This window comes from Daphnia pulex, chromosome 12, assembly GCF_021134715.1.
Source record: "Daphnia pulex isolate KAP4 chromosome 12, ASM2113471v1".
Classification (NCBI taxonomy): Eukaryota; Metazoa; Arthropoda; class Branchiopoda; order Diplostraca; family Daphniidae; genus Daphnia; species Daphnia pulex.
Window position 1 is genome coordinate 7,834,927 of NC_060028.1, and position 8,997 is coordinate 7,843,923.

General features: G+C 42.9%; 1 protein-coding gene and 1 long non-coding RNA gene across 16 annotated transcripts; both read right to left on the bottom strand.

Annotated features, from left to right (window-relative positions):
- Window positions 1-145: 145 nt before the first annotated feature.
- Window positions 146-3,887, bottom strand: LOC124208828. Of its 12 annotated transcripts, none has more exons than XR_006880627.1 (11): window positions 3,564-3,834; window positions 2,992-3,197; window positions 2,722-2,805; window positions 2,476-2,624; window positions 2,273-2,413; window positions 1,853-2,083; window positions 1,697-1,792; window positions 1,189-1,334; window positions 973-1,107; window positions 746-861; window positions 210-398 (listed from the first exon to the last, which is right to left on the bottom strand). It is a non-coding gene; the product is annotated as an uncharacterized LOC124208828 (long non-coding RNA). The 12 variants fall into 12 exon arrangements; XR_006880626.1 differs by having other exon boundaries at window positions 2,242-2,413; XR_006880623.1 differs by having other exon boundaries at window positions 2,236-2,413.
- A 707-nt stretch (window positions 3,888-4,594) lies between these two features.
- LOC124208663 lies at window positions 4,595-8,997 on the bottom strand. 4 transcript variants are annotated; one of them, XM_046606510.1, is made up of 11 exons: window positions 7,707-8,977; window positions 7,432-7,625; window positions 7,206-7,342; window positions 7,004-7,131; window positions 6,680-6,930; window positions 6,378-6,596; window positions 6,021-6,297; window positions 5,687-5,926; window positions 5,333-5,490; window positions 5,056-5,209; window positions 4,595-4,966 (listed from the first exon to the last, which is right to left on the bottom strand). In XM_046606510.1, the coding sequence occupies exons 1-11, from the start codon at window positions 8,313-8,315 to the stop codon at window positions 4,841-4,843; spliced, it is 2,493 nt and encodes an 830-aa protein (XP_046462466.1). In that variant the 5' UTR covers window positions 8,316-8,977; the 3' UTR covers window positions 4,595-4,840. The 4 variants fall into 4 exon arrangements, with proteins under 4 accessions (XP_046462466.1, XP_046462467.1, XP_046462468.1 ...); XM_046606511.1 differs by lacking the exon at window positions 5,056-5,209 and having other exon boundaries at window positions 7,707-8,997; XM_046606512.1 differs by lacking the exon at window positions 5,687-5,926 and having other exon boundaries at window positions 7,707-8,981.

The window sequence follows — 8,997 nt, forward strand, 5'->3', positions numbered from 1 at the left end:
TCCATAACTCAATTTACATATGATCAAAGGAAAGAGCTGTTGACATGATGAAATCCCCAAATGTTAAAATTAAACAATGTAAGCAATTATAGTAGTCCAAGCATGATACTTCCCAAGTTAGAACCTATAATTTTTATCAAATTACCATTTCAAGGAGTCTTCTTGCAGTTCTACTAGATGTCCAACATTTCGGCAACCACAATGCAGCATGATCCAGCGTCAACTCAGATATGGCTGATCCCAGAAGACTTGAAGCATGGGACTCTCCCACACTCCAGGACAGCATCAGCACCAAAGACTGCATGCAACAGCTCAATTTAATCACACCTTTCACTGGATGACTGCAACGAATCCATGCGCACATTAGACTGCAACAAAGAAGTGCAGACTTCACCTGGCTATTGAAAAACAAAAACAAGTTACTAACAAGGAACAGAATCTCATATGACATAACAAAACGACAGAAGTATGAAGTTAAACTATAGAATCTCTCAGAATTACCTTGATAAATCTTACAAAGGAATTTGTAGTTGTCAAGTTTTCCAACTTGAAAATAACAAATGTAATCCACATTTCCATAATGGTCTTAACTCATAATTGCAACAGAGAAGCAAAGGGGTCTACTCTCTAGTCATTAACTAAATCTGTAGCGATCAACTATCAATTGAATGCAAAATAAAAAATAAAAAAAAAAAAAAAAACACAAGATTTCCCAAGTTACAACCAATAATATCAATCAAATTACCAATTCAAGAAGTTTTCCTGTAGTTTCACTTGGGATAGCACCAGCTATCCCTATTGATTGTGTCCCCAAGACCAGCCCAAGACTACCATAATGGAACATTTACTCTAGTCCCACAACTGGGAAGATGTTTTAAAATCCATAAATAAAGCATCAAAAATTTAGAACTTTAAATGTAGTAAAAGATGAGATACTTGAAATTATGAAGACATTCAGAAATGAACACGTACCGAACATCTCCCACTATCAACAATCAACATCAACCGTGAAAGCCAAGAGTGAAGGACTGAATGAAGGAAGCAGACGACAGCAGAAATGGGATTCCATAAAGTAGTACGAAATTTCTCTACCAGGTGCTTGTACCTCTGAAAAAGAAAACAAATTACACAAGGCTTTTTCAAAAGCGGTTAGTACTTTGTACTTAGTAGTTTAAACAATTAACATACGGGTTTTGAAACAAAAATATGTGCAGCTTTTCATCATGAAGACACAGCTTAAGACCAATAAATGTCCGGCATCCTTAAAAACAGACACCCCAGAAAGGTTTTTTACGAAACAAATTGTGTCTGATGTGATGTCACATTTGCGTCATCTAGAGGAAGAAAGATAGTTGATGAATTCTTACGAAAATCTTTAAAGCATTCCAGTGGCCACAGACACTGTCTTCACTACAACGAAAAAAATAAAGGAGAACTGAAATGGTAAAGTCAAATGGAAGTATGGAAAAAAACACTAACTTCACCAATCCCCTTACACTCCACATCCCCCTAGAACTACCAAATCTACTAGGGCTCAAAAGCTCAATCCCTAAACACACTCAAAACAAAGTTGCAAACTGAAGTTATTGAAAGAATTCTTCTATCCCTCTCCCAAAATCATCCATCTCCTGCTGACTAACAGAGCTAATTAGCCTGTAAGAAACGAAATTTCAAGATTAATAGCATTTGCACCTACCAATTTCCATGGAATAACCAAAAGAAGTTCCCGGCTGCGACGCAATCTGTTCAACTGGAGTGACTGGGGGCGAACTATTGATACAGACTCAATTTCCTGTAAAATCCAAAACAATCGAATACATTAAAGCCACAAATAGTTTTAATGGAATTTTACCCCATATGATATATTTGGACACTCCGTTCCGTCACTCCGGCAACAAAAGAGCGCCCTAATTTTATTGCAGTGATGTTGGAGTTCGATGCTATACAAAAGGCCAAACAAATAATTGGCGAATCGACGCACTAAACGGGCGAGTAAGTTCGTAAACCCAGGACCATTATCGACAGCTGCTGTTGAACTGGAGACCACTATTGAGGATCTGCTGCTGCTGCCGCTCCAACTTCACTATTATTGACAAAGGCATCAGACAAACGATGACTTAATAAGGGCGATCAACAGACGAAGTTTTGCACCATACATCTCTTATTACATTTTACTCTACATAACTTTTGACATTCATTTGTTCGCCAATATACAAAACCATCTAGTGTCAAAACCTCAACCATTTCTTAATATTTTGCGCCGAAACTACACCGGAAGTGAGCAGAGGGTCCTGAACTGTCGAGCTGTCATATAACTTGACCAGAGATCTGTGATCCTCTTGAAATTTGGCATGGCCTACATTCGTAGACCAGTCAGCTATACCACGGGCTATACTATGCGACGTAACTTCACCTGTATAAAGCAGAGAAACAAGAAAGTAATGAATGAAGAAAGTTAGTTGATTCTAAAAATACCTAAGGATACCAGAGAAAGAAGTGGGACTGTTGTAGGGTCATCAGCTTTCCGGTTTCGGTCTCATAGAAAGAGGACATTTCACAAGGATTTTAACCGTTGTTCTTGATTGAAATGCTTTTCCTGGCAGTGGACGATGATATCGGTAGGCCTTGATCAAAACAATCAAAAGTAAAATTACTACAATTACTGTCAAATAATTCTCTTTACAGCATTTTCTTGCGAAATATCTAATGAAGATTTCTAACCTGAAATGGATAATAAATGAATCCCGATGATTATCGCTGAAAATTCACCGGATTTTAAAGCCTTGTTGACAGCTTCCACCTGTCCTAAATTTGAGTGAAACCAGTTTTCACATGTACGAACGAAGATTAGGAAGGGCTTGTCAAAACAAAATTTACGAACTACAACTAGAGAAATTTTCAGGTTGATTTTTATCCTTGAGTACAGCTAAGAGTTTCGAGGATGTCATCGAAAGTTACGCGGAAATGTAAGTGAACGTTTACTACCCTCACCTGATCATTCCGATTACAAATGGCAAAGAATCCGGTTACGACGTCAGTGAAGTTGTAAGTTGGATTCTAGTGTCAATGATGGTGTGGTTGCTTAACTCGCCAAAACCCGTAATGGAGAACTTGTGCGACAAGTAACATTTGAGGTGTCTCCTCTGATGCGATGAATCAGCATCTGCGCCTCGGTCGTGATCCAGAGATTCCAGTGTCTGAAAAGAGAAATAAGGAATTTTGTTAAAATTGATTTTTTTTTTGACGTGGAACTATTATCCACGTCAATCCCAACATAGACTGGAGATTGGAATTCTTCTTAATTCAGGCAAAGTCAAACATTGTGTCTGGCAGTTTACGTAGTTAGGTTGCTGTTACTGAATGTTGGAGTTTCCTTCATAGCACTTGTTCTACAACGTTGGATTATTCATGAGCAGTTCAAGTAGTTAGGTGTTGTTCTAACTGAATGTTTGAATTCACTCCATTAATTACTTTTTCTACATCGCTGGATTCTTCACAAAGAAGAGGCAATTCAACAATCACACTGCACTGTACCAAAAGCCAGCCAAAAGCTTAAGACTTACTGCTGTTGGATTGGTGGTGTGCGTGCATGTATCATCTCATTTCTTTCATACATGCATAATTTCTTGCACCAATTTAATTTGGGCACGACATCGACTGTTTTCAAATACGTTAGGAGGGAGGGTAAAGGGACACTCATGGGTAGCACCAGGTAGCACAGGATAGGCAATCACAATTGAGAAAAAAAGCGAACTTTGTCTAAACAACAAATATACTCCATAAAACAGTCATAAGATCAAAGAAATCTAAAGTTTCTGATCTGTCGTTTTTCGTTCATTACCTACAGTCCAGCTCCAACCAGTCAACCACGTGCGAAAGATACGATGCCAACGATGGTAGTAGCCTACGGCCTACGCACTACGCAGGCGACGCAGACGACAATCAAGCGTGATTCAATAAAGCAGTACGAAATTTCTCTACTAGGATGCGTTGCCTTATAAAAAAAAACAATGATGGCGGCTTTTTCAAAAATGGTCCTTATTAAGTTTGTAATGACCAACAAAATATAAATTAATTTAGTAAAGTTGACGTCTCAGAAATGAGTTGAGAAGATGTGATGAGTAAAGTAGAAATGATGAATTTATAAGTTCTTATAAGAAGCTAAGTTGAGAGTTTTGTTCGGTTTTACAAAAAGCCATTGCAAAGCTTATGAAAAGGCAATCGGCAAAAGGCTTCTCACGAGGATGAGGACACCGGGATTCGATGACTAGGCCTATGATGATAAATTTAGAAATGATTTCTCTGCAAAGAGAAACGAGCTCGTTTTAATTAGATCAACGTAAACTATTTTGATAGTTTGATACGACCAATTTCAAAATGCAATTCAAATTTGTCTCCAATGGGACCGCGCAAGAAGCCCGCAAGCCGCAATTAACGTTATTCGTGCCAATCACCTATGTACGGACTACCACCACTTCTTCAATATTTTTATGGTATGGTGATATGCTTCGTAGGAAAAAAAACATTGGCGTAGACCGTAAAAACGTAAACATTGGTGTCCTGGATAGTAGACGAAAAACAAATGCAAGAAAACAAGTTTTCACAATATGTAATTATTATCAAGATCGAATGCACTGGTTGAAACAGAATCATAAAAAGTTAAGTTTTTTTCTACAAGAGAAATCAAATAATGGAAATCGATTCAGATCTATTGCAGATCTTGCAGATAATTAAATCAAAACAAATCACACGCGTTTTCCGCTAACACTGATACGGGTTAATTTATACAGACCCCATCATACTCTTTTGAAACAAAACCCCCGATTAAAAACTTGTGATATTAACGATAATAGTAGCGATGGCCCTGACGTTGGGGTTGATAGGTGTTTAGCGACACTTGCGATTGGTTGGAGAAATCATTGCTGGTAGAGGGCGCATCCGCCTCGAAGTAGATGTTGTTGGATGACTGTGTAAATGGGGGGGAAACGAGTAAAATGATCAAGTTTAAATTCATTTCTCAATAAAATTAAAAATAGCACTTTAAAAAACACTCACAAATGCAGAAGAGCGACTACGTGGTCTGGGTACTTGGAATGGCCGTGCAATTGGTGCATCACTTTCGGTGGCGCTCTCTTCGCTCGTCTCCATCACTTGCAAAGCTGGCGGAGGATTCGAGGGAGGCGGAGGCGGTGCACTTCTCTTACCATAACTACGGTATGACAAAGCATCCCACCCAAAAGCAATGATACGAAATGTTATAACAAAAAGAGAAAAGCGTGACGTCGTGCTTTATTATGTGTGTGTGTGTGTGTCAAAGGAAAGTGAATTTTACCTGATAACAGAACCACAAGTCGACCGAGACCCGTAAAACTGTCCCACAAGAGGCAACGTGGGCGCCATACTAGCGCGACTGACGCTGTTCATCGTTCCAACCGCATAGGCTGGCGATATCAAGGCTAAATGCGGATTCACATTGACCGGATCGGGCGGCTGCCGGAAAAAAACAACATTCACGCGCACACAACATACACAAAACGAGAAAAAAAAACAGGAAATATAAGCCTCGAGCAGCAAAGCGAAAACACCGAGTTAGTCGTGATGGAGAAGGGGTGTGTTAGAATTAAAAGCAATCGTCTAGTTTTTGAGTCAAGCGTCAGAGGGGACGGATTCCTGGTCTTCTACTCACTCTAGGAGCAGACTTCTTCTTGCGGCTTATTTTGCGAGCCAATTCTTGGAGATTGTTGATCATCTGACTGGCTGTCGAAGTGACCAGGCCGACGGGCAAAGAAGCCGCTTGACGGACGGGAACTTTATTTCGGGGAGGGATCGGCGGAGGAGACAACGTCGGGTGTTGAACCAGCGAAGGAGCTGGGTTGGATTGCAAGGTCGAAGGGGTTTGATAGAAGTAAGGAGGAGGCATTGGTGTCTGTGTGTTGATTGTCAACAAGTCAATGTTTGTCCATCAATCATGAGGCAACAGAAAATGGAAGGTAAATTTGTTTTCACTTCCGTTCACTTACCGCATAGAGATTGTGAGCGGATGCCATGGCCTCCGCATACTGAGCCCATCGGATGCGGTCCTGCATGATGGCTGGGAACGGCATTGTCTTCAGTTGTTCCATGTAGGCACTTCGATCGACCATTTTCTCCTGGTTCTGTCGCCACCGGCGACTCCACATACATAACAACACCAAGGTCAAGACGATGATAATAACAGCGGCCACGGAGGCACCGATGGCCACGCCTAAGACTTCTCCGTCCAGTTCGCACGTCTGTCCTTTGTAATTCCCTTGGCAACTGAAATGATGAGAATAACAAGGTAATTAGAATGGGATTTTCCCTTCGAGTAGAACTTTAAGGAGAAATTCGGGTTTTACGAGCAAGTTTTTCTGCCGTTTTCAATTCGACATTCGCCGCGATTGTTGCAGTAGCTTCTTGTGCACGAATTGCACTGACGGCCAGACTGGAAGGGGTCGTTGGGGTAGGGATCGGAGAACCCGGCTTTACATTCACACGAAAAACTGCCTTGGTTGTTGATGCATTCAGCATTAGGGCTGCAATCGTTCAATTCAGGAGCACCGCATTCATTCAAATCTGTGAGCAAACAAATAATTAGAAATAAGCACGTTAATTATAGGGGGTACATATACACATTTTAGATTAAGAAGTTTTAAATTATAGGATAACTGGGACGGGATTTGGTCCCTCGACCCATAATCTGCTGATGCCCAGATTGTTGTTCCGTTGCTGGATGATGTTGGACAACTGCCTCTGCAGTGTCGGTCGAACAGTTACGCTCTGCGTTTCCGGACTTGAATCCAAGAAGACGGACGCGTTGACGATGATTTTGTTGCCAATGGCGTAAAATTTGTTGACTGATGAAGAGACAAAATGGGATGACAAAGGTGCCATCTCCATTAACGAGTTTATCTGCAATTAAAAAAAAAAAAGTCAGAATTATGACATAACTTTTACTGTTAGGTCATCAATGCGATATAATTACGGCTTTGTTGGCTTCCCACTGCAACTGTTGATAGTCAGGGCTGGAAGGATCCGAATAACTGGATGACCAGGCCAATCTCTGATTGTCCAATCGATCTAGTCTGATTGATACCAGGAGACCGGTCAATCCTATAAAACAATCAACATTAGCATCGAATGTTTTCAACAGTAAATATACCGTTGTTTTATTGATTAACATGTACCTTTGCAGACCTCACTGGATTTCTTCCGGCCAAAACCCGGTTTGCAAGAGCAAGCTGATCCATCTTCTTCGGCTTGGCACGATTCGTTGGGCTCTAAACAGGCATTAGGGTCTCCCACGATGCAGGCGTCGATCCGGCTTGTTATGAAAGAGAAACGTGATGCGTTAATAAACAGTTGTTTTCTTCATTGTTTTTATACAGCTGCAAACAAAGAATCAATACATACCTGAGGGGAGTCGTGGACGGTCTTCTAATAAGTGAAGCAGTTGGCCGGTTGATAACAACCGGTGCCGCTGGTTTCGGATAGCTGGGCCTCGGTGCTGCAGCTGCCGGATAACTTGGCCTGGGCGGAGCTGCTGGTCGAACTGGCTCAACAGGGCTGTCCGGGTAAGCGTAACCGTATCCATTATTGTTGCTCATCTATGTGTGTGTGGATCGATTAAAAATATGTTGAAAATTCAAAAGTCCATGAAACAAAAGATTTATCAAAGTAAAGTTTACCGGTGCTGGTTTTGGCATGGCGGTCGCTTGGACCATCGGTTCGTTCCCGTCGACTGTTTCCGTTGGAAAGAGATTAAAGTATGTTTTGCGGCCGTCAATCGAAACGTATTCATCGGATTCCACCGAAGCAGGTGATTGTAGGCCTCCGTGAACATTGTCGATGTCAACCGGAATGACGTAAGGCCTTCCGTTGTTGACGGGCTGCGAGGATCCGCCGAAATTCTGGGCAGCGGTGACGACCAGTTCGAAGGTATCGCCGTAGGTTCCGTGCGGTTGAATGTTGTCGCTGGTGATGACGTCAACGTCGCCGTAACCGTTGGCCGGAGACAAATATTCGTCGTGGAAGACTTGACCCGGACGGCCAGACGGCAGTGGGGGCGTGTATCTGTTACTGTCGGGCAGTTGAAGGACATTAGGAGGAGTGCCGGCCTCCAATTGAGGCACAGTGGACGGCGTAGGCCAGCTTTGAAGGACGGACAAAAAGGAGGAGATATCACAGGAGTAAAGCATCGCAGGCAATGATGAAGACATCACAGGCGGAACAAGAGACGGGCCATCCAACGGCAAAAGGCCGCTCGACGAGCTTTCGTCCTCGATGGACGGTTGCATTATAGAAGAGATATCGATCGACGATTACTCGTGAACTAGGATGGTAGTCGATTTCGGTAGCGGTAACTGTGTTGTTGTCGTTGTTATTTTTGTTATTGTTGCTGCTGTCGTTACAACTGCAACCACCGTAGGGTGTCGGACACTGGAGTCTTCAGGAAAAAAAAACTGATAAAGTCGTTCGATAATGTGTGGGATGGCTGGAGTTTCGGTCAAATTGATTGCAGGAAAGTTGTTGGGTAACGGACTCGGATTCGTTTGAACGGTCGACGCTTTCTCGGTGGTCAAAGTCACGAGAGCGGGCAGAGGGGATTCGGACACGAGCGGGTTCGTAGGAGGCCAGGGCCGATTGGGCGAGACGGGCGGAAACAGCTGAATGGGAAACGGGATACCAGAGGTGAATGGAAGTCCCTGCACCTTCTGTCCAGTCTGCGGCAGTTTGGGTGGGAAGACGGGGGGCCTTAACGGCACACCGAAAGGCAACGATTGACCGGGTTTGCCGGCCGAGTTGCCCAACTCCAGCGGGATAGCCTCAAAGGACACTTGAGCGATGCGTGGCGGTGCCCGATTGTTGATTCGGGTCGAGTGCGGAGCCAACATTTGCGGTCTCAAGAGAGTGGGCAGCGGCGACGGCAGCGGCGACGACAGCGGAGCGTTCATCCCGTGCCAGCAGCAATTCCATGTT

Excerpts from the sequence above, each read along its gene's own strand:
- LOC124208663 (XM_046606510.1), bottom strand. The coding sequence starts at position 8,315 with ATGCAACCGTCCATCGAGGACGAAAGCTCGTCGAGCGGCCTTTTGCCG. Across the intron at positions 6,597-6,679 it reads AATCCCGTCCCAGTTATCCT|AGATTTGAATGAATGCGGTG; the intron begins ATAATTTAAAAC and ends TTGTTTGCTCAC. Across the intron at positions 5,210-5,332 it reads ACTTGTGGTTCTGTTATCAG|TTATGGTAAGAGAAGTGCAC; the intron begins GTAAAATTCACT and ends GTCATACCGTAG.